This window comes from Agelaius phoeniceus, chromosome 2 (assembly GCF_051311805.1).
Source record: "Agelaius phoeniceus isolate bAgePho1 chromosome 2, bAgePho1.hap1, whole genome shotgun sequence".
In the NCBI taxonomy this organism is placed as follows: domain Eukaryota; kingdom Metazoa; phylum Chordata; class Aves; order Passeriformes; family Icteridae; genus Agelaius; species Agelaius phoeniceus.
In genome coordinates, this window is record NC_135266.1 from 98,248,572 (window position 1) to 98,275,606 (window position 27,035).

Sequence of the window (27,035 nt, forward strand, 5' to 3'; positions counted from 1 at the left end):
AGAAATTCTGGAAAATACCTGGCTTTAGTTTAAATACATCTTGGTTTCAGTTTTTGTTTCTTACTATGTTCTGGGGCCTGTTCAAATCCTTATTACATGTACCCTGCAATAATGATGAGGACAAGCAAAGACCCCAACAAAATTTCTTCTACTCTTACATAGCTACCACCCCCATTAATATAGGAGACATAATTGAACAAAGCAAACCACAATTTTCTGGTATGAATATAGCAAGTAAATTGTCTCCTTCCATTTCCTAGTTGGTTTCAAAGCCTTTGACACCGTTTTCTGCCAATAAAAGCAAGACTTTTTATTGACTTCAAATGAAGCTCTGATACCACCTCAAATTAAAGGACCATGGTCCCAGTGCACTGCTTAGTTTTCACACACTTAATTGTTTTCCAGATGTTTCCCATCAAAGTCAGTACCAACTTTCAACAGTGTCAGCTTGATATTTTTATTTTTCCCTTAAATGACTATTCTTGATATAGTTTTCTCAGCTCTTACAATACCAACAACTTATCTTGGGCAGGGGAGTTTCTACCATTAAGTTTAGTAGAGGCATCCAACTAACACGTTTCGCATCCCAAATACTACATCTCCCTGCTTCAGTCCTCCTGCTATACCACATCCTTCAAATTTCTGGGACTCACTTCTGCTTCTGTTGCCAATTCAAAGCCAACAATAAGCCAAATGTCAGAGAGAAGAAAGTAGAAAGAGATGGATGAATCATCCCTAAAAACCAGATCACTATCTTCAAAGTCTTATCATTGTTAAAAAAAAAAAAAGTCAACAAGAGAACACAATACTCTTAAACCATAAACCATTTTGGATTTAGCCTACTATGAAGTATTTGAGAGGTAAAGTGACCAGTTCTACAACAGGTAAGATAATTCAATACTGTCACAATTTACTTGGGTTAGAATTTGTCATATTACAGAAACAAAGTTTTGGAAATAAAGGTTCCTTGGAGAGTTGCTGTGTGTTAACATAGACAGTCAAAGTCTTTCTGGTTCCAAAAGCCACAACAGAGTGGCCAAAAATAGTTCTCTCTATTTGCAAAAAACAATCCCACACCATTCAAGATGCAAACGTCCCCTTTTTTTTGCCTCCTACAAGACAAGGATCTGCTATCAATTACATCTAATCCACAAGTGAGTTGGCTTTGACAAATTACAAGATCTCTCTTTGCATACGCCATTTTACTGAGTGGCAAGGACCTGCCTGTGTATGTATTACTTGTATGTTTGCACAGATACATACATACTACTGTGTCTTGACTTGCTGTTCTTGCTAAATTATCCTTAGATGTTAAGTACTTAACAATTGAATAATAATTCTGTGCAGTTAGGTCTTAAAAATCAGCTCTTTCAACTGCTGAAAAGCTTATGTAGCAACTGCTTTATGACAGCAGGGAAAGTCAGCTTTCCATGGAAGAAGACTCAAAGTCTGAGAGCAAATGATTTGGAAATTTATGATTCTTTCTTTCTCCAACCACTGCTGCTCTAATGTCAAGTAGTCAGTGAGGATACTGCATAACACTCTCCCCACAGTGTCTTGCCTACAAAGGTTTCACACTGGAGCTAAACATTTTCCTTAGAATTATTTTCAGTGTGTGCTCCCCCACCTCTATTTTGGCAGCATAATACTAATATTGCTATCAACAGTTTCTCTCATCAATCATCCACTTTCAAAGTTCAGTGTGCTTTTGTGGTTTCTAGCTGGGATTTTCATGCACCAAATAAAAGACTTTGGTATTTTTTTGGGACACAAGAAAAACTTATTATTATTGTAACCTCCAGCATGGAAGAATATTCAGGAAGACCACTGAAAATTCAAAGCCTACTAGACCAGGGAGCAAAAGCCCTTTGCTAAAGAGCAGTTTGTCAACATCCCTCCAATATGTAATTTAGAAAATAATAGAGTGCCCGTATTCACAAGGTGCTCTCAGAACAGAGGTTTATATATGAAGCAGCAAAACCTAAAACCAACTATCAGTCTCTGCTATGTTAATCCTCACAGTGTCCACTCTACAAGAAGGTGACCCCTGTGCTTACAAAAAACACCTTTCTAGGATTGCTGCCTAACAAAGGCTGGCTTTACTTTTAACAAAAGTAATCTCTTCCAAAGGTTGTCATGACAGAAGAAGTATGTTCCAACCTTAATGCAAGCCTCACAGGTCACCTCTCCTTTGCAAGGGGAGAAAGGGAAAGCCTCAGTAAACAGTATGAAGGTGAAAGAACACAGTCAAGAAAACAAAATTCAATTCCTTGTGTAAGAAAACTGAGTAAATCAATACTGTACAAGGAAGTGCTTTATATATCAAACTGACAGCATGTTTTAGAAAACTTACTTCAATGCTTGAACTCCACTAGGAGCATGACTTGCTTTTGCTGGACAACTATGGAAAAAGTTTAGTTTTGCATCATTGAATTAATAAAAATTGCAAAAATGACTAGGCCTTAAATGCCAAATAAAAACAAGTATCACACTTCAAAAATTATTTGAGTATTTCTCTATTCCTATAATGATGTAGAATCTCCTGAATCTGGAAGCTGAAGATACTATTTAGTTCCTGTCAACTACTTCTCTTTCATTTCTGTATTTCACTTCAAGAATATTAACAAGATTTAGGAGCACAACAGAACTTATTAAAAATAGAGCTTTGACTTTAACAATGAATATCAGGACCAAAACCAATCTTTTGCTCAGCTACATTCCAAACCTACAACACATTTCAACTTAATGGGTATTTTTTTCTAGCAGTTAAAAAGCTTAACAACTATGAGCATGGTGACTGTTCAGAAACATTAACTTCATAAATCCTTTTTGACAGCTTCATAATTAAAATTTGAAAGATGCTGTGGTCATACAGCTTTGTCTGTTAACTTCCAAGTTTCAGTTCACATTTTATGCCAAGTTTTATACAATGGCTAAGAGCAAAGACAGAAAAATAAGCTAATTGATTATTTCAGCTTATTGCTCTACAGTACATCACTGCCATGTTTACTATTATTACCTGGTGAGTTAAGTCAAATATTACAGGTGGTAAGTGAATTGATTATTGGTCACTTGCCCATCCTGCATCACTTTAGGGCATTTCAATTAAAGAACCAATCACTTTGTAAAGTTATTCTTAAGAGTTACAATAGAATGTACTTAGTATTTGTTTCTGAAAACAATACAGGTGTTATACTAATAATTGCTTCACCTCTCCTTTTTTTATCAAGTCTCCTATATACAAAAAGTTTATACACAGTGCTTTTAATCATTTTATCAGCATGATCAACATAACACTTTTTAAAGACTGAAATTTACTGGCAGCTAAAACCTTTATTGTTACTGGTGGACCTACCTGGCAGAATCATGACACTGTATGATTCTGCACACCAAGTGAGGCTCAGTTTTGTTGCTCCCTGAAAACAGCTAAGGTTTGCTAATTGCAGTTAAATTGCTACAGTAAAATCAAGTTGCTGAGCACAGCTGAAAAGCAGCACACACAAACAGCGTCCATCAATTCACAGCAAATGCCAACTGCTGCAGCTTAACTATCTCTGCACTGAGCTGTTTTAGACTCTGTAAGATTTGCATTAGGCTAGAAGATAAACCATCACCACTGCCCAACTAGCCTGTATGCCTACCCTGCTTTTTAAAAACTTGATTCATTTTAGGAAATATTATATAGGATTTTCTGGTTAGCCTGTTTTAGTCTGTTAGTTGAAAACATAATTTGAATGACAACCTTAAATTTTCATGTATGACAGTCATGGTAAAAAGCATGATGTCTGTTTAGATCACGTAACATTTACAGAACTGACAACTTGAATAATAGTGGACTTGAAAAAACTTTTCCCCATTCCTTAGAATAGGGTTGAGAACAGAGCTATAAACTGCATTGTTATTTTTTGAGCAAGTGTATTTGAAAGTTATATTCGAGTCAAACATTTCACCCCAATTAATGATGATTTTCTAATTTTTTGAATTGATATTTCTTACAATGTGCCAATTTTTGTAATTGTTTTGAGACTGCTATGCAGCCATGAAGTCTTCTCCATAGAAGCAGCCTTAGAAACAAAACATCCAAAAGTAACTCTCACAGAAATAACTTTCATAACAATTGGCAGCACTTGAAATATTTTAAATTATATAAAATTCTAGGTATTAAGTAGTTTACAAGTAATTCAACTGTCTCAAACTATTTAGAAGTTTCCAGTTAACTAGCTCATTGACTAGACAGTTAATTAGAACTTACTAGCTTTCCACAGAGGCCTACAGTGACTAACTTCTACATTATCATTCATTCTAAAGATTCAGAGAACTGTCAAAGTGAATTCTGACTGATGTGGTTTCAAACATTTTGTACTTACAGTTTTAGTCTTATATTCTCATTCTCATTTTAACTCTTAAGTGTTCATATGGAATTTTAACAAAGAATGTTTGTATCCACCATCTCTGCATTCTCTAATGGGCCAACATGTGCGTTGACACTTAATTTACTTAATGAAATAACTAATGTCAAGAACTTACTGGAAAGCAGCAACACAATACAACATAATGAAGTTTTAATTTTCATGTCTATTATCTTCCTTCAAAAGCCCTATAATATTAGCATTTATTCATCAAGCTAATTTACTTAATCCCTTATGAAAATCTGAACAGCTTTTCCACATGTGTATAGAAGTATTCATGCTTACTGTAAGTCATAGTGCTCTTTCACAAAAAAGATGTCACAGTAAAAAATTAATTACATTGTGTTAATGATGCAAGGATGTGTGTTCCAGCAGCAGTAATGCTACACAGACACACAAATTGTCTACATGGTACTAAGTAGATCAGCAAAGGTTCTGCATGAGGTATTTAACTTGATGATTACTGGGTATCTGCACCCTGAGAAAATGACACAAGTAACTGGTGTAAAATGGACACAATTCAGAACATAACTAACTTCCTTAAAAGAGCATCTAACTTTTCTAAACGTAATTGTTCTCCATCCACCAACATCTGTTTTCTCAATTTATTAAAGACAAGGTACTACTTATTGCAGTCAATATGTCTTGTCAAACACAGGTTAACACTGCACAAAAAGTTAAATTACCAAAAGAAAATAATCATCTCAGAAGCACCTTAACCGTAAGAATTTCCACTATATGTTCCTATTCAAGAGTCAGTTTAATCCCAAATTGTGCTGTAGCTTTTAAATCCACACTTTCAATGGCTTTTCACACAAAAAGCATATATTTTTCATTTATTTCATGCAACAACTGGCTCTTCAGTTTGCTAATTTGATCACTGACAAAAAAATGTTCCAAGTTAACAAACTGTCTTTGCTAAGAAGTAAAACTTACCTAATATGTAGATAGTCTTCTGATCACTTTTCTGACCAAGAGCATTAGTCACCTTACAGATGTAAGTCCCAGTGTAGTTATAAGTCAAAGGGCTGCTGAATTGCAGAGTATTGTTAACAGCCAACAATCCTTCAGGCCACTGTCCATCCAACCTAAAAGAACAGTTATATTTCAAATGTGTATATTTACAACTAGTTTAAACAGAAGGAGTTTAAAATAATATTGCCAATAATCTCTGGAATGACTTTTTCACTGTGCTCTGACACTTCCAGTGGGCTTCCCTTCAATACTCTCAGGGTACACCTGAAGGTTTACTCAGTATTTAATTTCTGGGCCAAATCCTTTAAATGTCAGATCTGCTGGAACTAGCAAGTTGTCTAAAATCAACACTACTACAGCTAAGCAAACAACATCTCAAAAGAACTTGGAGGAACAAGACAACCCAAGCTCTGAAAACTAACAGTTTAGAAGCACTTCTGCTGTCAGGATTAGCTGCCTGTTCATTTGCATCCAGTAGATATTTCTGTTCATACATACTTAATTTAGAGGACATTTTGACTAGAACTTCTGAGCAAGAATTCAAGCAGTTTCTCCTCTCCTGAACTGTCTTTTCTTACCTCCCATCACTCTTCTGTCTAAATTACAGCACTGAAATGGAATGTGGTACTTGGTGATACACCTGGGGAAACAACTGGCTGAAAAAATTATTTTTTATCAATTGACTTTTCTAAATCTATCATTTCCTTGTACAATTCTGTCTGACATTGCAGTAACAACTGTGTAAATGCAAGAGAAAAAGGGGAAAGGCAAAGGCCCTGGAACTATTCTAACAGCGCTGCCAACTGTCCATTAAACACCTGTGTAATTCCATGCCATTGAAATCCATTTTGATTTATCTAAGTACCTATTAACAGCCAAGCAGGCCTAAATCAATATTCAGACTAGATCACTAGATGACAATATCTTGAAAGCATTTAGAAAGTGTGATTTTTTTAAAGTAGTATTGAACAAAAAGGCAACCATCTATTTAAAACAGGTACTCAAGGGAAAAGAAACAAACACTTCACAGTTAACACTAAATACAATCTTCAGAAAATGTGGTTCAAGACAAGATCCCTAGTCCTTTGCTGTGATTATTGTATTGCCCAGAATTGCTGATAAAAGTCATCAGTCACATACATCATAATTCATAGTACCAGAAGTACTTATTTCAAGAAACGTTATAAAAAAACAGTCAAGTGGTTTGAAAGCTCTATCCTACTAAAATTCTCATACATGCAACATTTAAAAATATTACTAACCATGAAAATCTCACTATCCCAGTAAATACAATGCCATCTTGGATTCCAAGGGACAAATCCGGTTGGTAAGGCAGTTCTACAACCTATTGTAATCTGACACCAGTCAAACAGTACACAGTTCAACACAGCACTTCTCCAAGCTCAAGCTACCCTTCTTTTCCATGGATTTCCCCCTTACACATGAACTTTCTTATTCACCAGTACTAGATTTTTGGATGGGTTTTGTTGTTGCTCCAAAGGGCATACCAGGTTTATTCCAGAAAACTTAGATTTCCTGTAAAAGTTTCTTCCATTTTAAGTTTAGGAAGTCTAACAGTGATCTCTGAAGCTCAAATGGCTTTGAATGTATTTAAATAGGTTCATTTCTTCTAGAATTGTGAACATTTGTAGTATTGATTAGTTCTTATGTATGTTTCAAATTCAAATGAGAGAACTAAGAACCTAGTGCATCTGAAGAAGCAAATGGTACAGCTGTTGGGGGCTTTTTTTAAACACAGGAATTTTTATGTGCTGAAATTTCTCATCACAGTGATTTTGAGCTAAGCCTGGGATGGTAGTCCACAGATTCATGAAATGTGGATGATATGTATGCTTTTAAATTTTTTCATTAGAGGCATATGTAAATAATAGTTGGATTCTTATTAGAGTTATTGGTCTTTGCTCTACATGCTGCAACACAGAGAGCTCAGTATACCTTGAGTAAATAAAGACACTTTACCCTGAGAGTAATGACAAACTGTTTAGGCACATAAATTTACAAGATATCACCTGTATTCATACAAACACACATCTTGTACTCCCCTTTTAAAAAGCTGGATGAAACCAATATGACCAATACAAGTCACATACTCTTTGTTTTCAAAACATGCATTGACTGTAAGCAAAGTGATTATACCACTTGAATCATGTGCCAAATCCCTTTTCATAAATATTTACCTGGTCCACATAAATTCCATAGGTAATGGATTTGCATCAGCATTACATTTGAGCTGAACATTTCCTCTTCCAATGAACCAGTTCCCATCATAGCCAGTTACTGAAACTTCTGGGGTATCTGACAAAAAAAAAATAATCTATGAACAATCACAATTTTTACATTAAAAGCGAATCATGTGTAACATTGTTAGAACAAATAGGTATTTTTCTCCTTTTTTTTTTTTTACTGTGTGCTTTAGTTGTTGGTTGCCTTTTTGTTTTTAATTTAAAGACCACCACCAAAATATACAGAGAGCACGATACAGTTCCAAGCTACAACATTAATATGCAGCAGTGAACAAATAGTTTCAATCAGTGCAATTTTCCCAGTGTGTTTTCAGCAGCCACACAGCACCCTTAGAAGTGAGAGGACTTCAGAAAAAAAGAATCAGTTTCATGTTTTTGGGAAGGAGGAATGGTAACTTAGAACTACTTCTCACTAAAAAGTTACAGCAAAGGATCAGAAACAACCTTGGGAAAAACCAGATAATTAAGAAATCACCAAAAAGTTCACAGATGCCAACTATAAAGATTAAATTATCCATTGGCATCAAAATGTAGAATTATGTTATGGCTCTAAAAAGCCAGGAGGTGATTTCAGAGAGGCGTTGGAAAAATATTTAAAAGCCAAGGAACAGACAAACTAGTATGATTTGGGATAAGCTCTGGAGCCAAAATGGAGATGCAGTTGCAAAAGCTAATAAGTGTTAGGGAAAACTGAAGAGCACACACTGCTTCTCACTTGCTACTGTGTACCTTACTATACAACCTTGTTAGAAATTCTGAAACATGCAATTAACGCTAATCTCAGATGAAAATATTGAAGACCAACTTGCACCCTCACTTCATTTTCAACAGGAAACAATTATTTTATTCACTGTTTGAGACAATACAAATCCTCTTCAGTTTTATTTCTGTATCAATGACCCTCCAATCTAGAACTTTATTTCAAGACCAATAAAATAAAGCAGTGTTAATCACTATTTTATGCCAAAATAAGTGATTCTTTACCAAACAGAACAAAACCAAGCCAAAATCAAATTCTAGTCAAATCAAAACAGCCAAGTCTACTTTTCCCAGCCGCTACATTTGTTCTACTTGAACTGACAGACTTCTGTGATTTAGGAACTTTAAAAGCAGCACACAGCCAGGTTTAGGAACTTTAAAGCAGCACACAAGACAGGCCACCAAATGACCAACACGAAAATAGTTGGTTTTGTTCATATATGCACTGTTTAACAAAAAGGGACCACATGCCTAAAGCTTACTTGTTTTAACTAGTTTTAACTAAGCAACATTGTAAGCCACCTTGTTTTGTATTCATGTCTTTTAAAAGCCATAAGTTTTTTAAAGAAGCCCAGTGCAGGTTTGAATTATATTATTATGTTCTTGTTTCCTTGTGCTAGTTAGAGTGGACAAAGCTTGGTGAATAATCTTAAAGTAACTTACTGACCACCACAAGACCTATTTTCAACTTAGCATCTCACACATGAATTTTCATTAGCATTCTTTTTTAATAATGCTGAAATTGCAAGACACTATAAACAGCTTTTGGATCAACCCTCATGTTTATCCATGATTCAATATCCAAAACAGTAGAAATGTAACAGTATTCTAGCTTCATTACTTTATTTTCAATTCAGAGACCCTAGGCTTTTACTCCTGCCTGACCTGCCTCTTATCACAGCTTTTCTATATAGTTTCCATTTTCCTGAAGCAGAAAGTGCTCATCTCCTTCCCGTGGAAGGTGTACACTGATTAAGGGGGAAGTTGCAAGGTACAAACCAGGAGTAATTACCTCACAGAATACTTACACTGTATATCCAACACGTAAGGGTATCGCATCTCCTTTTCAAAGGCGGGGTGCCTCACTACACAAGTTATGTGTCTTCCTCTTGCAAATCGTGTAGGGACAATCACATAGTGGCTTACAACTGTCACTGTTTCATTTGGAAACAAAGTAGAGGTGGATTCCATTTCACCAAGGCCTCCTTCCCAGTCAATCTGCGCAGCAGGTTTTCCAGTGGCTGCTGTACAAGTGGCTGCTACTGTCCTATTTGCACCATCTATTAGAGGGTTTGGTCCTTTCTTTAAGCTCACAACAGGTTCAACTAAGGAGAGGGGGGAAAAAAGGAGATTTAAACAAGAACTCCACATCTTTGAAAGTGTCACTACTTAAGTTAAACAAGATCTAATCCGCTTGCAAATGCTCATGTTAATCAGACATCCTAGAAGGCTACGCATATCTCAAGAGATGACAGTTCTACAAGGCTTTGGTCTGCTGACACTACCCCGCTTTGTCCACTCACTCAAGTTCAGTGTTGTTCATTCAATACATTTAATGCACTGAAAGGGAATTCCAGAGTGGTTAGATCCAAAATGCCAGTTGCAGTGCTTCAGTTGCAGTGTCTGACAACAGCAAACTTAAGGTATTAGGTTGAAACGACACTGCAGGGTTTTTTTCAAAAAGCTTAGATTCTGCTGCATTTTCAAGCATTTAAAAATTAACCTATACTGTCAGTTTGTGTCACTTGAAATCTAGTTCAGTGTTCTAACATTAGGAGTTTAAGCTTTTCTTGATCACTATTATAGAAATGACTTCCAAGCTGCATCTTTATTATATATACAAACCACACACTGAATAAAGGATCTAATAAGTAAACAGAAATATGCAATTGTACATAAAATTTATCTAAGTTTTTAATATACAAAGTAATCTATATGTAAATAAAATTTCAGTAACAAAATACAATAAAAATAAAATTCATTGTTTTATATAAAAATAAAATTTTTGCCTATATATATATATATTTTGCCTACATGGAACTCAATACTAAGACTAAAGAAATCTGCATGTGGAAGGATGTGACCTCCTCGTAAAGCCACTGCTCAATCCAAAATTTTAAAGACTTGGGGAACACAATTCTTTCTAAAGGGAAATTGAGCTCTTCATGGACAAGTCTACTGCTGAGGACTATAGACTAAAAAGGTTCGAAAAAATTTCCTTTTGGTTTAGCAAATCTGTTTTGGCCCTGTACAAGCCACCCACCAGCTGCAGCCCAAGTCAGAAAAACTACCTGGTGCTCCAGATACAAACCATGGCTGGGCTGTTTTAGAATGGCCCGTTTGTGTCACCAGTTCTGTAAGGGACAGGTTTGCAGTGGTGTACCAGCCTGTTCCACAATCCTGGTCTCGCTCTAATCTGGCTACTGAAGTCCTCTGAAGGAAGGTCATTGCTACTCACCATAATAGTTCAGAATCCACCTCAGTGGATCAGCCCTCACTAATCACAAAGCAGAGATAAGTCTTGCAAGTTCTGTGCCTTTCAGTATCAGAAGGAAAAAAGTTAGTTCATGGAATTTCTTTCCAATAAATTGAAGCTGACCCACAGACACATCTTGTAACACAACAGAGCAAAGTACCATACCTGGCAAGTTCTCCAACTACCTATACCTTCCAAAGATAACAAATATTTTCAGTTATTTTCAGTGCCAGGATCAGTTTTTGACTGTTTTCTGCTCAGTCTAACACTCCTCATGTCTGAACAAGTTGGTTTATCATTTGCTCAATTATACTAAAAGAAAAGGCAACTATTAAATGGATAACCTTACAAAAATGTGTTTTCTGTTCTATGCATAGAAATGCTTGAAGAATACAAGTTGTTATGAAATTGAAGATTGTTTGGGTGGATACTAAGAGCAAATTATTTTCTACTTTCCTTCTCTGAATGCCCACCCTCTGAGATTTGTTAGTAACCCTACTGAAAATAAGCCAATAGCAGGTTTTTTTCTACCAAGTTGAACACTCACTTTTCTAGATCTGAAGTATTTTTAATACAGCTTCTTTCAAAATCTGATTCCCTGCTCTGCAACACCAGCAACAGCTAGAGCTTTGTGCAGTAAACTTGCATATCTGAACTGATGTACACATGAAGCATTGTCTCATCCACAAAAAAAGCCTTTAAAACCTAGTATGGAGAACTTGACGTAACATAGTTTTGTTATTTGACCCACAATTTGGTTTTCCTGATTTAACATGAACACTACTGCCTTATCCTCCCAAAATCACTGGTAGAGATTTCTTCAGTAGCTTCTGTAGCATTACTAAAATGCAGAAGTATACATCCAAATTTATATTTAGAATTTTACATACATGAAAGTTCTAATTTTTGCTGTATCCCTCCCTTCCCAAGATTTCCATAATAGTAAAATAAATTAAATTAGCAGCTATCATTAGCATTTCATGCCAAAACTCTAGACTCAAATAATTTCAGCTGGAAATAAAAGCTTGATATGTTCTATTCCTTTGATTTTTCTTCAAAACAATGTATGTAACTGTGTAATTTTTTCTCCACCTCTGAAGGGATACGTAAGTAAACAAGAACTCTTAACTAAGTTGCATAGATGTCCAGACCCAAAGAGGACTACTCAGTACTGTACTTTTAGAAAAAGAAGCCTTCAAGTAGCATGATAGATCTAATTTTAAACACCTACTTTCTCAAATGATACCAGAGATTTGTCAGTTTGAGTTCATTGTGCAATACTTGATTTTACACTTGTCAACTAGACACCAAAGGTAAACTATTCAAAACTACTCAGTGTCATAAAATATACTTATTCCCAGTCCTACCTGTTTCCATGTTTAGTTTTTTTTTATACATCAGAAATGTTTAGGCTTCTATTGTCATATCTTCTCATAAATTGTGATTCTTGTACGACACATCAACTGCAAGGTAACTAAATAACCACATACTGAAAAATGGAAAGCAATCGCTGTTAGGATACTTATTTCTATAGTTTATCATTCAGGACTACTCTGTCCCAGCAACTGAAACAAAACAAGCAGAAGCCCAGATACTTATTCTATGGCTTTTCTAGATGTTTCAGTCATGGATTAAGAAGTATCTGGTTAATAAATCCATAACTACAAGGGGGCATTGACATCTCATCTCTCACAGTGCAAAACAGTTTTACCATTTTCAGTTTGGAAAAGAGATTATCCAAAGTAGGGTTTTGGAATTCTTTTTGGTTAATTTTTTGTTTTGTGGAAGTGTAATTTCTATATGCAGTCATCTTATCCCAGGACCATTCATTCCGCCACATGAGTGTGATTTTTAATTACTTTCTCTGCCCACAGTGGTGGTGGAGGCCATAAGAGGCAGCTGGGAGAACATTAGAGAAGCTGCTAGACACACTCAGTAGAAACCTTATGCTCTATTTAGGCCAAATTAAAAAGATAGTGAGGACAATGCTTTGTGTGGAAAAGGAAGCCATCAATCCCCTAACATGCAAAAGCAAGACCTACTTCCACAGTGTGAGAGTTCCATCTAAAGCAACATTATGGTGTGAATTATACTTGAGTATTAAAGACAGGATGGCTGAAGCATGGAAGATAGATGGGCAGTTGTTCAAAAGGTTTCAACTAATTTGCCCATCTGTGCTTGCCCTTTTACAGACTCATGACCACCACTAATTTAACCCAGCTTATTCAACCTTCACCTTACATTCAACATAGGCATACCAGAAATCTCTTGCTGCTCTGGTCCTTATAATTTTTTTACAGAAAATGAACATAATATAGCATCCAGACATGAGCATTAAATCCTACTGCATCAAGTTTCGAGGCCAAAAAGCTGCTTCTTGGTCTTCCTGTACTTCATAAACCTTTTTCAATTGCTTCTGTTGGTTTTAAAACTAATTTTCTGCACACAGGTCTGGATGATGTTGGCATGATTACAACACACACAGGATTATTTCCTCCCGACATTAAATTCACTGATTCCTTGGCAATAGCACAACACTGGAAATTGTCATTTCCTTCATTGCATCTGACATGTACTTGATTAACTTCTTTCCAAAACAGTATTTCAAGTTTTTATTTTCTCTCACCTTGAAACCAGGAGCTTTATCTTTCTGTGCACTTTATCCTGTATGCTAATTAATACTTAATTATTAACTTATTAAGGTTTTCTTGTTTTAATAGTTTGGGGGGGAGGCAGTTTGCTTCTTTGTTTTAAGGCCGTTAAGTTCACTAATTTGCCATCTACTTGATACTTTTTCTTGGCCCTGAGTATTCTGTAGTACCCAATATCTATACTGCCTGACATACATAATCTTTTAATTTCTAATTGGAAGACTTTCTGCATTAGAGTGTCTAGGATCTAATTCATGACCTATGCCTTTGACACTCCTTTGTACAATTTATTCCTCACTTGTAGCATTGGGAAGAGCTAGGCTGCAAAGGAACAAGACCTACTTTATCAATACCCATGATAAGAAATCCAACTTAGCAAGACAGAGTTAAACCAAACCAGGTATTTTAAATAGTCATGGGCAGCACTCAAGTTAGTCACATAAAAATTATATCAGCTCTGCAAGCTACCCAGCAACAAGCCCTTTCTTCTGCCCTGAGACACCAGTTTGCCTCATTTGGTCAGCATCATGGGATCTTGGGGAAACCAACAGCTTGACACAAAAATTATTTGCCATTTTTTGCAAAGTTTAACAACTTAAGTTTGGCAAACCAAAGTTTCAGAAAAGTTCAATATATCTGTTTGACCCTAAAAGCATTTCCACTGTCTTAACCTCTTCTTTTACAGTGCATTTCCTTAAGACGACATGAAGCACTAAAAGCAAACTTGGAGTGGGCAAAGTCACCAAACATGGCTCATCTGTTAAACTTGGGGCACACAAGAAGTTTTAAATATGGTCTTAAGTGATCAGTGTGCTGTGGCAAAACACAGGGCATTTTATGTTGCAGTTATTTCTTCCATTTGTCTTCAGTGTGTCCACTTTATAGTGTAAAAGCATCTAGTACATGATTAAGTATATCCGCTACACAGGGGAAGGAAACAAATTCTTTGCTGAATAAGAACAGACAGGGACTAGGAAAAAAGGCAGTCCTGCTTCAACTGGAAACAGCCTCAGCCTTAGGACAGGAACTTTTTCTCTTACTTAAGGAAGAGGTTTTTAGACCAGTGGGAGAATGCAGCCAATGTATCATTGAAGATTATTTTAAGTTACATCAAGATTTAAATTACAGCAATTGCATGCCTTAAGATTCTGATGAGCTTGGAATTGCTGAGTTCAGGCCAGCAAAGTTCACTATTTATTAATTTACAAACATATTCTGAACATCATTACTTCCCCAGTATTTTGACAGTTTAAGCCTACAAGTCAGTGTAGCAAAGAGTTTCTAAAAGGACAGAAAATATACAGCTGAGGCCATAGAACTTAAGTCCAACAGAGGGTTGGCTACCTAGTGGTACATGCAAGTGAAGCTGCTGGTAACTAGGATGGAAAAGCATCTTTGCAAATAACAGCTGGGTTTTGCCATTTAGAGAGTCCTGACAGACTTACAGCAATTGGCAATCATCTACATCAAAGATGAAAAAAGCTATGATCAGAACCACTGTATGCCTGACTAATACTTCTTTGCCTATTTCAAATGCAATTTTTCATAACGTATATTCAATGAAACAAGTTGTGGTCCTTCTACTCTTCCAAATGTAGAATAATAAGCACATGAAACATAGATGTGCTTTCCAAGTTCTTCCAGAAACCTGATATTATGAGTGCAAAATGGACACAATAACTAATGTTACCTGAAAAAAAAACAATCTTAGAAAGAGGAACTGACTAGAAAAGGTGAGGGGAGGTAGTAAAATTCCCACAGCTTACTGGTAAAGCACAATAGCTGAAACCTGAAGTGAAGAGACTGCTACAATAGCCACACACATAGCCACTTGCAGAACTGATGGAACTCAGGTGAAAAAGAGAACCATAAGACCACATGCTTTGTGCATCACACAGAATTTTGGTTAAGTTACTGGTTTCAAATTGGATTAAGCCAGTTACTTTAATGCATTTATTTTGCCCCACCTTGTGGTGAAAACCAGTTTACATACGGTGCTACAGCCCTCTGATTAATTCCATTGAATATTCTACTACTATGAAAAGCTGGTATCAAAGACCAAGAGATGATCCTAAAAAGCACATCTGCTTGCAGAAATAGTCATTCACAACCATCTCAGCTACAGAAAATATCATTTTACTCCTGGAAAGAGATACAGAAGTACCTTACACTAGTACAAGAAGAATACTCTTGTAAGGAGAGGGCAACTTAATAAGAGGCTTTCAAGTTTCAGGGTAATCATTTTACCTTACACTGCAGTAACACCTGAGTTACTTGCACTTCAGAACTAATTCCTTATGACAGCAATACACAGCCCTCAACAAGAGGGAGAAAGTTAGTGTAAACAAACTCTCAAGTCTATCAAAGTTTCACATTATGACTATCCACAAACAGTCAAGAGCTTAAATTGACTCTTTCTTCCCACAACTCCCAGCAGTCATCTAGACAGTTTTGCTTTACATTTATATTGTGCAAAGAACAAGTCTGCATCACCAGACCTAAGCAGCTATATTAAATTATCATGTTAGCAGCATATTTATAAAATCATAGAATTGCATTGGAAGGGACTTTTTAAAGGTCATCCAGTCCAATCCCCTTGCAATAAGCAGGGGCATCTTGAACTACACCAGGCTACTGCAAAGTCCCATCCAAATGTTTCCAGGCATGGGGCATTGACCTTTACTAGGAGCTCTCTAACCTCATTACAGATGATGGACTATTTCACTGAGACAAACCAACAAGGTTTAGAAATACCTGCTTTTTCTGAAGACCTGTGATTACCCACTACAAACTGAGGGCATTTAGCCAAGGCAGTAGCTAAACCCAAGTCCAGCAGCTTCCCAGCACATACACACAAGTCCCTGGTATCAGCATTGTCTGTCAAAGCTCTAAAACACTGCTAATACAAACTGAATGTTTGTTTTCAGCATAATTCCTAAATAGGAACTCATTTATTTTTAATAACTAGACAGTCAAATAACAAGTTCTAAAGGAGCAAGAACAAAAAGAAGTCTCCTCTATGACATTAGTAAAAATTGCACACCTGTAATCAAAGCCCAGCAAACACATATTTTACATTTTCTTTAGGTTAAATGGTAAAATTCAACTTATTTGTAAGTTATTTGCAGAATTTTGCTTTCAAAAAGAAGCTGACTTACCTAATACTGTTACAGTTGTTGATGACTGTGTATTTCCAAGCGGGAATGTAACTGCCTTGCAAACATATTCTCCTGCATCAGAAAAGCTTACATTTTTTAAGATGATTGTTGCATCAGTAAGTGAGTAGTTTTTAAATGCCACTCTTCCTTGGTACTCTCCTTGAACAGATATTCCATATTCAGGGTGATGAACAGCAATAGTCTGTGAACTTTTACCATATATCTTCTCCCAAGAAACTTGTGTTATTGTTTCGTTTACATCAATTATGCATTTCAGTGCAACCTTCTTCCCCCAAACTGCTGTCACATGTGGATCAACAACTGGTCCAGCTAAGGCACCTAAAAACAAAGCAAGTGTTAGTTGCTACACAAGTAAGTTATGTTGCTTGGTTTTCACAGTAAGCCTTCTTCCATAATTAGCTTACCTTTTTAGAAGAGAATTCCTGCTTTTTTTCTGATTAACTGATTCACAACAGTGTGGAAATACTACAGAAACACATTTCAAGCAAAAACACCAAACCTAGGCACAGATCAATCATTTTTCAGAGGATACTACCACTAATACACAACTTCATATAAAAACAATCTGACAATTGTATAACTGGGCTAACAGTCTTTTGGGAATTTAACTGGATATGAACATTCTGTGAATTCAGATTTACCAAAAAAACAAGACATGGTACTTTGGTACTTTTTAGCAGTCTGATTACTGATCTAGAGCATCAAGCAAAAACTTAAGTTAAACTACTGCACTTACATGTTTCTCCTTAAACAATCTTTATCAAGTCATATCTTCTATAAGTAGAAATAAGTGAAACTTCTAGCACTTACCATACCAGTAAATACTTAAACCGCAAAGCAACAATTAAAAAAACAAACAAAAAAGCCCCTATCAAAATCCCACAAACCACTCCATGTTTACAGTGACAGTCACTCAAAGACCTCAACTTGAGCTTTCCTACCCTACCTCCTAATGAAGACATTTACCATCATACATATGTAATTCTTCTGCTTCAGTGCAGTGGTATGTCTTCACACAAGACCTTGTCTCAGACAGTAAATATGCAAGAGTAGGCATAGGCAAGTGCTTGCTTAGGATTCAACATATTTCTGCTTAATACCTAAAATGTCTTCCACAGTAGCAACTACATTCTAAGCTCAGCATTTTACACCATCCTCCTTTCAAAAAAGGAAATCCACTAGGACAAAGCAGTTCAGTATACCACAGGTTCACAGTTTCTTTTGCCAACAGATGCTCCAGCAACTTGACTCGTTAGTTCTCTTGGAGCAAACTGACCTGATGAAAAAGAACCAAAGTCTTAGTCCACAGTGTATTTCTTTTTTCTGAGCTCAGATTTTAACAGAGCTATTTCAAATGCTCTGATTCTCTCTTCAGATACCAAGTCAGTACTCAAGCTGTAACTAAAGAAGTTCACTGATGAAGCAAAAAGTCAAGTATAAATTTTATTAGCCCCATTCTCATACACATGAAGAAGTCATCCATCTTGAGACATGAGCTAGCTGCCTTTTCACTCACCAAGCTCAAACAAAAGGCAAGCCATGTGTTCAGGAAATCAGTCCTTAAAAGCCTTTGTCTACAAATCCATTGTTACAAGCTTTCTCCCTCCCACGGATTGATTTTTCATTGTTCAAACTATTTCTCAGTCAATGAAGTCACCCAAAAAAGTGATTTAGCTATGGATTTCTTCAGTATAAAACTACTGACTAACATCAACAGTATGAACACCTTAAGCTACACAAATAAGTCAAACTAAGCCAAAAATTCAGACCAATATTGTTGATACATCAGTAGGTAAGTGGGGCTGGTGAAGGGACAAAAAATAACAAGAAAAGTAAAAAAAAAACCATAACACATTTCAAATAGAGACTATCTGCCATGACAAGTAGTGCAAGAACATTGTCTATTCTCCTCATGCCTTTTATCTAACACATTAATGTAACAGACACTGGAAAGAGGGCAGCTATTTGCAAACTGGGATGCACAGAGTTCTGTCCAAAATTCATCTCCACTTGCCATTGCTACATTTAAACATAAGGTGGAATGTTTCTTAAAAAGTATTTGATTATTGCTTTTTACCTTATAAATAAATTCACAAGTTACATTTGTGAAATGTATTTCAGAATGTATTGGATATAAATACTCTGTAATGTAATTTAAGCAAAGAAAAACACTTTCATTCAGGAATCTGCTTTCTGCAACAGTTAAATCTACTGTATCTTAACCTATACTTTATCATAGTGATTAGCTGTATATAACCCCAAACAGCTTAGTACAGAAAAACCCCACAAGTGAACTTACAAAAACTGTTCACACTTCTGCAGAAGGTAACAAACTAAACTGAAAAAATATCCCAGTTAACAGAACACATGAGCTCTTTTGCTTCCTTTTACTTTTTTTTTTGACAACTCTTCTCCCAGTTATTGTAGGCTTTAGCTACATAAAGATGACCATTGTACATTTAAAAAGTCAATACTCAACAATTTTCCCACCAAGGAATACTTCTAACAGCTCATTTGTGCTATGAGAACATTGTGTTCTCATATGAATGACATGAATATTTTCAGAAGTCAAACTTTTTCATTGCTGCTATTTTCAAGATTTACAGACTGAACTGAGCAGGACCTATATATATTTATAGACATAAACACACTTGCAGGCATAGAATGTTGATCAGTTAGATCTTTTTTTCTTCCCCTTCTCCAGCAAGGGAGGTAGAAAGCTAACATATCACTACTCCAAATTTTACATTTTTACATTTATCTCATCTTCTGACACAGTCAGACCCAAAAGACCAAAAAAACCCAAACCAACAAACAAACAAACTTATCTTCACAAATTATTTAACTTGAACTTACATACAGCTCATAAAACAGTATATAGACTCCAAAATGTTTAAAGTGCTAGAAATAGCTTAAATCTGATGTGCCAATGCCACATATTTGATTTGGAACAGTATCTCCATCCAGTTATTATTTAACTAGCTGCAGTTGCAGAGCAATCAAGCTAATAGTTCAAACTAGCAAGCTAATTACCATGCAGATATTCAGGGCTCTCCAAGGCTCAGGATGCTCAAGATAAGTATTTCCTTTGACATAAAGACTTCCACTCAAGAGTCAGTATTCTGCTCACAGATTGTAATTGAATAACGAGCTACATGTCTCCCCCAAAATAACACACTTATAATGCACAAGGTTCTGAAGAACAAGCCACTTCAAGACCACACTATTCAGGTCCTTAACTGATCCAAATTTAGGACACACAGGCACATAGAATATGCATTTACTGTTTTAATGAGGCCTGGCCCTCCTCCTCTTGAAATCTGACCTTGTCTGCCTCACGTTCACAATATTGAAGTCTGTCATTCTCAACAAAACTTCTGGATACACTTTGTACTTACTTAGTAATCAAGATATTTTGTAAATTTTCAAGGTAAACACAGCATCATGAGGTTTTCTTACTTTTTTTCTTTATATTTGCCCAAGCTTTTAGAGATCTGCCTTCCCTTTCGTTTTTGCTTCCTTGGAATACATAAAATTGTACTGTTTCACATGGAGCCTGATGAGATTGCCAACTCAAGCACTTTATCATGATTCAATTTCAGCTAAATCCCTATGCACTAACTGATTTTTGATCACAGTGATCCAATGCCATGCTTGGCAATAAAGTCAAGAATACTACCTGAAACAGCAAGGCAATGATTCTACTCATGCAACTTGACAGAATGTTTAAAGAGTAAACAAAACAAAAAGATCCCTTAGGCTCACTTGCAGCATTAAAAGCCACAGAACTAGGTGCTATCAAATACTGACCATGATAATATTTTCAACATCAATTCTGAATTAAGTTTCTACTACTAACTGAAAAAAAGATACTGAGGAATTATGACAACCTTCATAACATAACAAAGTATTCATGATTTGGAATGACAGAATACTTATCACATTTGCAGGCTTGTTATTTGTTGCAATAAACAGCAGATTTAGATTTTCTATATGAAGCAGCCACGCACAAGTCTAATTATAAAAGCAATGCATTTTTCTACCCACTTAACAGCACCCTTCTGGCAAGACAGGGTGACCATACTGACCATTTCTGGCCACGGATTTTCCACAACCTGCCGACTATTTCCACAAGACAAAGCCAAACTACAGAAAAGCATAAAACTTAATTTTTCCCCTCTATCAGCAAGTTATTCAGCTCATGGGTATACATGGCCTTAGCACAAACTAGTGGCAGGGAACTCAGAAGAGGTCCAATCACAAATGGAGCAAAACAAGAACATTCCATTTTGCAGACAGCAAGTTGCTATGTCAGCAGAACACTCTGAAAGTCAGGCTAAGCGTTATTGTTTGGCCAGTTGAATTTCAGCTGACATCAAAAAGCTTATTCTTGCAGTCCTCCTCCTCCTGCGTCAGCACTCATCAGGTACCTAAGAGACCCCTACCTTCAAAAACTCACTTGTTCTCTTCCCGATTTAACCTTCTGAATTAGCTCAGCCAATCACAAGAGGCGATGCAACCCAGGCAATGAGCACAGCTCCACAAATCCAGTGGCATTTTCAGATTTGTTTAACTGGAAAAACAAATCACTTAAAGACACTGCAGAAAACAAGCTGAAACCTCAACTTAAGGCTTTATAAAAATATATGCCTAAATGACTGGGAAGAAGTGAGTGTGTCTTTTGAGCACCAGGGCATGACCAAATTACTGTGTCAAAAAAAAGATCAGAACCAAGGAATGGAAGAGATTCAGATTAAGTAGTACAAAATGCCTCAACATCAGCTTCCAATTAGAAGTGCTAACCAAGTATGTAGGAAAAAACTGCACTTAAATCAAAGAGAAAGTATTATAACCTAGTGTTACTTTCACCTAAGGATCTGCTTTATTGCAATCCCTGCTTGGAGCGTCAATCAGTTTTTTGAGGACAAGTGAGCTGAGATCAGGAACAGCACGAGATTAGCTTCTATAAGCATTGCATTTACAGGACTCAGCTCAAGTTCCTTTTTTTTTTTGTACAGAACTTGCCTTATTTTTTTAAAGAAGAAAACCAGGAATGTATTACTTCCATCTCAGGGAGCAAAACTTAAAACCTTGTTCCATGTAAAGCATACAGTATAATAGGCATACAGAAGCCTACCAGAATGCAAAAAGTTTCAGTGAAATGACGCATAGCAATTTGATAGTCTGAAGCCAAGACTACTGAAGGCTCTCAGGCTCTCTCAGGTTGCTTTTTCATTTTACTGAAGGTCAAGGGATTCTTGAATCTTGAACTTTACCTAATACCAACAGGAAACTAAAAACATGATGCAGTACATGCAAATCCACCACTTGCAAATGGTTAACTTCTGAATGTTAACTTCCTATGCCTGCAAACGGCCCAAAACAGGTTCAAGTCTTGAGTTGGTTTATGGCATGAGCAGCTCTCCTCTAGGTGACTATAGCCTGACTTCTCACAAAAACCATAGAAAGGGGAATATAACTTCTAGTTGAAAATTATAAAATAAAGTTGCACAAAGCTGTATCTTTTCCAAGCAACCGAAAATTCAAAGAGACTGGCAATGAGAACTGTGTGAAGAGGTCAGTCTCGATTTCAGTGCTGTCTCAAAAGTTAGCTGTTGCTGAAGGGTTTTACTAACATCAAGCTCCAGACTGATGGATTCTCAGTTAAGTGCTATCACAGGATGTTCTGCAGAATTCTGAAACACTTTGAACCACCATCTGGCTGCTCCTAAAAGTACAGCTGACAAGATATCACACCATTCAGCCAGGAGGCTTGTCTTACTCTGCTCCTTCATTCCCTGTAGCTGATGGAAGAGACTCTCAGTTATCTCCCTCTAGTTGCTGCATCAACATGTGTATCTACATAGAGGGATAAAGGAATAGAAATAATTGTTGGGAAAGCTACAGCTACCATTCATAAGATAGCATCCAGAGCCCAGAGAGAGGACTCCCATTGCCTGTTAAAAGGCCAGGTAATGCAATACTGGACAAAGAACTGTCATCCTAGCACAAAGGAGTTAAAGATGACAACATATGCAAACCTCTTCAGCTCCACAATAAACAATTATCTACAAGACTGACATTTGCAATACAGAAAGCAAAGAAAGAGATTTCAAAGAGACACTTTACTCCAATGCAACACAAAGTCAAAGAAAAAGTAGTTACAACTTAAGAGTTTAACATTAGCTTGAGCCCAACTCATAGAGTCAGGAGTTGAAGCTTCAGAAAAACTCTGCCCCTGGAGTCAGGGTTGGCTGTTACCCACCATTCTTATTTCAGAATGCCATTTTCACATGTGAACCAGTGCTTCTGTTCTAGTTTATCTCCATGTAAGACAGCACTTGTGCCCCTGCATACTCTGCTTACCACCATGCTGCACAGACCTTTAGTATCAAGCAGCAGGACAATGTAAGACACTAGAGGAAGTTGAAAAGTAATGTTAGGCTCACGATTCAAATGGAGTTGAGAAGGACACTCTTAGAAAGCCAATTTTATAAGGTCAAAACTTTGTAAACATTCTTAGTGAGTAGTTTGATTTAAAGGCCCATGAACTTTAAAACTTTGTGTGGAATTTTGACTTAGACGATATTAACATCAATGTCCATTTTACATGTTCTTACATTATAATCATTTATACATATTAACACACAGCAAATTAAGACAGACATGTTTATCCTGACACTAAACTTTCAGATGTTTTAAAATATGTTGAACTAATAAGTAGGGCAGGCTATGAAGCAGCTGGAAGTTTTTCTGTAATTATTATTTCCAACTCTGTTTCACCAAGTCTTCCAATCCTATCTCCTTTAAAAGGAATAAGCAGGACAATGAGGTACTAGTTTTCCAATAAAGAGGCCAGGCTCAAAAGCAGGACTGGAGGAAGACATCTCATTTCAAGTCCCACTCCCTCAAAAAAACTAGTAGTAAGAGTAAACAAGTAGTTCTAAAGTTATCCATATACACACCACTACTGCTTAACCACCACAAAATGCTTCACACCCCCATTTAAATACATTCAAATCCCTAAGTATCAGAGCAATAAGTATAAATACACAGAAGAGATTGAAACAAGCAGTCCTTAATGTAACTCAAAAATCTTACTGGAAAGTTTGTTAAAGAGTTCCAGATGATGTTAGAAATCTTCTGAAACACAAAAGATGAGTCAATAGTTCTGACAAACTGATTTGGTGAGAAAGGCTGAAGTCCTCCTGTGTGGCATCTAGTTTAAACACATAACCAAAATATTTAACAGAAGATTCGAGGTCAAAAGGAGAATTGTACATCTGAATCTTGGTGGAGCTGATGACTAATGCATTATACACAAAGAAACAAGTGCAGCTACACTTAACAAACCTTTCCCAGTCAGGCAGAAAAATACCTTCAAGCAGCAGCGGGTCCAAATTAGACTAGCAGCCATCAGGAACAGGTCTAAGTAACACATCAAGAATGTTAAATAACTGGTTAGAGAGCAAAGTGTGTTCTGAAAGCTACAGCAAGTGCATGGTGATTACATACCAAGAATTGAAAGTGACACTATAGAATATGCTAATATAGAAGTATACGCTCTAGCCAACATCAGTGAGGCTCCATCTGGAGCTGTTCAGCTTGAACAGCACACATCATATATTAGCCATCTAGAGAGTCTGAAAGCAAAGTGCACTCAAAGGCCCAGAAAACATGACCTACAGGAAAGGACTGGAAGAGCCCATTATTATTCTTATAAAAGGTAACCCGATAAAGGTCCAAAAGAACTTACACTGCAAAAAAGAGAATGCCTGTGGAGATTAGGAAGAAGATGAACTAGTAAAGCAGTAAAAAAAGAACAAAAACAGAAGGAAAAAAAACCCCAAGCAACCAAGCCCATTGAAATAAAGAAATCCTTTGATGCTACAGAATATGAATTCCTCAAATAAACACCCTGGCCAAAATGACAAACCTCCACACCCTTTACTTTAGAAAGGTTTGATATTTAGTAATTAAAAAAAAAAAAATCATCAAACTAACCTAAGATGATCCTGCACATGATCAAGGATTTTATTTGCTTTGTTATTATAAGATTAATAGTTATTTTTACTGAAGTAATAAACTAGTCCTCCTTAAAATTCTTGTTAGCCAATATGACACACATGCTGAAGGACTTAATCACAATTTCTCACTTCAGGAACTTGGAACATTCCATCCCATATACTTCTACCACTTGTTCTAGCATGATCGTTGGGGTCATCCAGATCTTGCTACTGCGAGAAGACTTCAAAATGCACTCCTTTTACAAGTCTCATTCCCAGTACTCTTCCCAGAAACCTGCTGTCTCTTCAACTGTGTTTAAGACTATCCTCCACCTGCTTTGCAAATCAAGAAACCAACCGAGATATACATGAACAAAATAGGGAAAACACAAAATAGAAATTAACACTGACAGTATCTAGAATGGCAAAATCATTTCATTTTTAATGTTCAGTAAGTAGAACTTCAAATACATTATGAAACAGAATGCCAGTACTTTCTGCTAACACATAATTACTTAGAGCACTTTCAGATACTTTTCTCATGCTCAGGTCAGCTTGCATTTGGTTTAACTCGAACATTGCAAGTTGATAAAATAGCTACTTTCCTATCGAACGTATTTCTCATTTCCTTCTATTTGTATCCTTTAGTTACTTTTTTCAATAAAGGTTCTCCTCTTCATCAGAGGGACAGCCAGCTCACAGCAGGTGACCAGTCTCCTCCATGACTAATGTTTTTTTATTCTGATCCACAAGCAGATATTAATCTTTTGTCACGTCTTTTGTTAAAAGCTTTTAACTCTTCAAAATTTTAGGTTTGTTGTATATTTAACTCCCCATGAAATCTGTTAGCCTCATTTTGTCCTCAGCTGAGTCACTGTGGCATCCGCAAATCACTCCTTACAAAGAAGTCTTATTCTCAGCAACAAGTAAGATTTAGGAGAAATGACAGCCTTCAGCTTTGAGAAAACTTAACTCATTCTCAGCATGTTTAATAATAAGTCAAGTTATAACCTTATGCTTAAATATAACTCTAATGTTGCTTGCTTAAAATTTATTTTAAAGCTCAATCTCTTAATTTATTTGCAGGGCTGTGAGTTCAAGATTATGAAAGAAATTCCATTCTGGAGATCTACAGGAACACCTAATCACAGTTTTAGTCAGCTAGTGCTTCAACTTTTCTGACTTCTATATATAAACTGCCTCTCATGATACATACAATGACATTACACAAAAATTGTCACTTTCTGAACATCAGTTTATTTTTAAAAGGTTTCAATTCGAGTATACTCTTCAGAGCTAAGAAATTTCAAAGCTGGCATTATTACACTTCAAGTTCAAAGAGGATGCCAATACAACATCATGACAGAGGACATGCTTCCCAACAGTGCACTGCCTAGTTCAGACCTTGTACAGGCAGCCCCTTCAAACCAGACCTCTGGCAAACCTCACAGAACTGACCACCACATACTCAAGGCCTTCTTTGCAATTATACAAATATTTAATATTTATAATAATTCATACACAAAGTTTAATACTCTCCTCCACAAAGGATGCCTCATGGGCATCACTGAACAACCATCTATACTTCAGCTTGCTTAACTATTCAATCCCTCAGTTTCTTAAGGTACTTCAAAATTCTGTAACTCATCTTTATTCCAATTTGCTATGAGTAACTAGCACTTATATATAATTAGGGCACCTCATACTCCAAGAAATGCAACAGACACAATCCTACTATCCTCCAGCATCACCTAAAACTATAGCTTCCAGCACACAAATCCTTCCAGAAAAAACTTCCCAGACCACAGTGACTGCTAAATCTGGTCTGGTCAGATAAATACCCTGCCACTTCCTTCCAGACTCCATGCCTCTCCACTCCTTAGAAAGGCAATTTAATGCTATTACAATATCCACTTTTTTCTCTTCTTTTGGTTTTTGGGGGATTTTGGTTTTTTTTCTTTGAGGGGAAGAGAAATTGGGGGTAAGGGATTGACCGATTGACCACTAAAATATTACAGAAGTCTGAGGAGTTACTGTCTTCTGCCTAATTTCAAAATGTGGAAGTTACTAATGCCATAACAGCATATTCTCTTCCACCTAGCCACAAACTTGCAAACACACGGGTTGGTGCTCCAAATGCCAACCCAGTCCAAAAACCAGCTTTCTTCCAAGTTAAATGGCTGTTGTTTCAACACTACCATATAATAAACTTGCCATTTCACAGACTAACAGAAAAAAAAAGGCAACTCAATCAGAACCCAAAAATACAAAGTGTTCAGTATAGGATTCTTGTCACTGCTGTTTGTTCTCTTTCAT

The 27,035-nt window shown here is 36.4% G+C and overlaps 1 protein-coding gene across 3 annotated transcripts in view; it reads right to left on the reverse strand.

Moving 5' to 3' along the window:
- NECTIN3 (nectin cell adhesion molecule 3) overlaps positions 1 to 27,035 on the reverse strand; it is a 61,603-nt gene that overhangs the window by 20,734 nt on the left and 13,834 nt on the right. For all 3 annotated transcript variants that reach the window (XM_077174371.1, XM_077174372.1, XM_077174373.1), the window contains exons 2-5: positions 16,693 to 17,031; positions 9,436 to 9,732; positions 7,583 to 7,700; positions 5,346 to 5,497 (exon numbers count right to left, since the gene is read on the reverse strand). In XM_077174371.1, the coding sequence (XP_077030486.1) occupies positions 5,346 to 5,497; positions 7,583 to 7,700; positions 9,436 to 9,732; positions 16,693 to 17,031 (906 nt within the window). The remainder of the gene's footprint in view (positions 1 to 5,345; positions 5,498 to 7,582; positions 7,701 to 9,435; positions 9,733 to 16,692; positions 17,032 to 27,035) is intronic.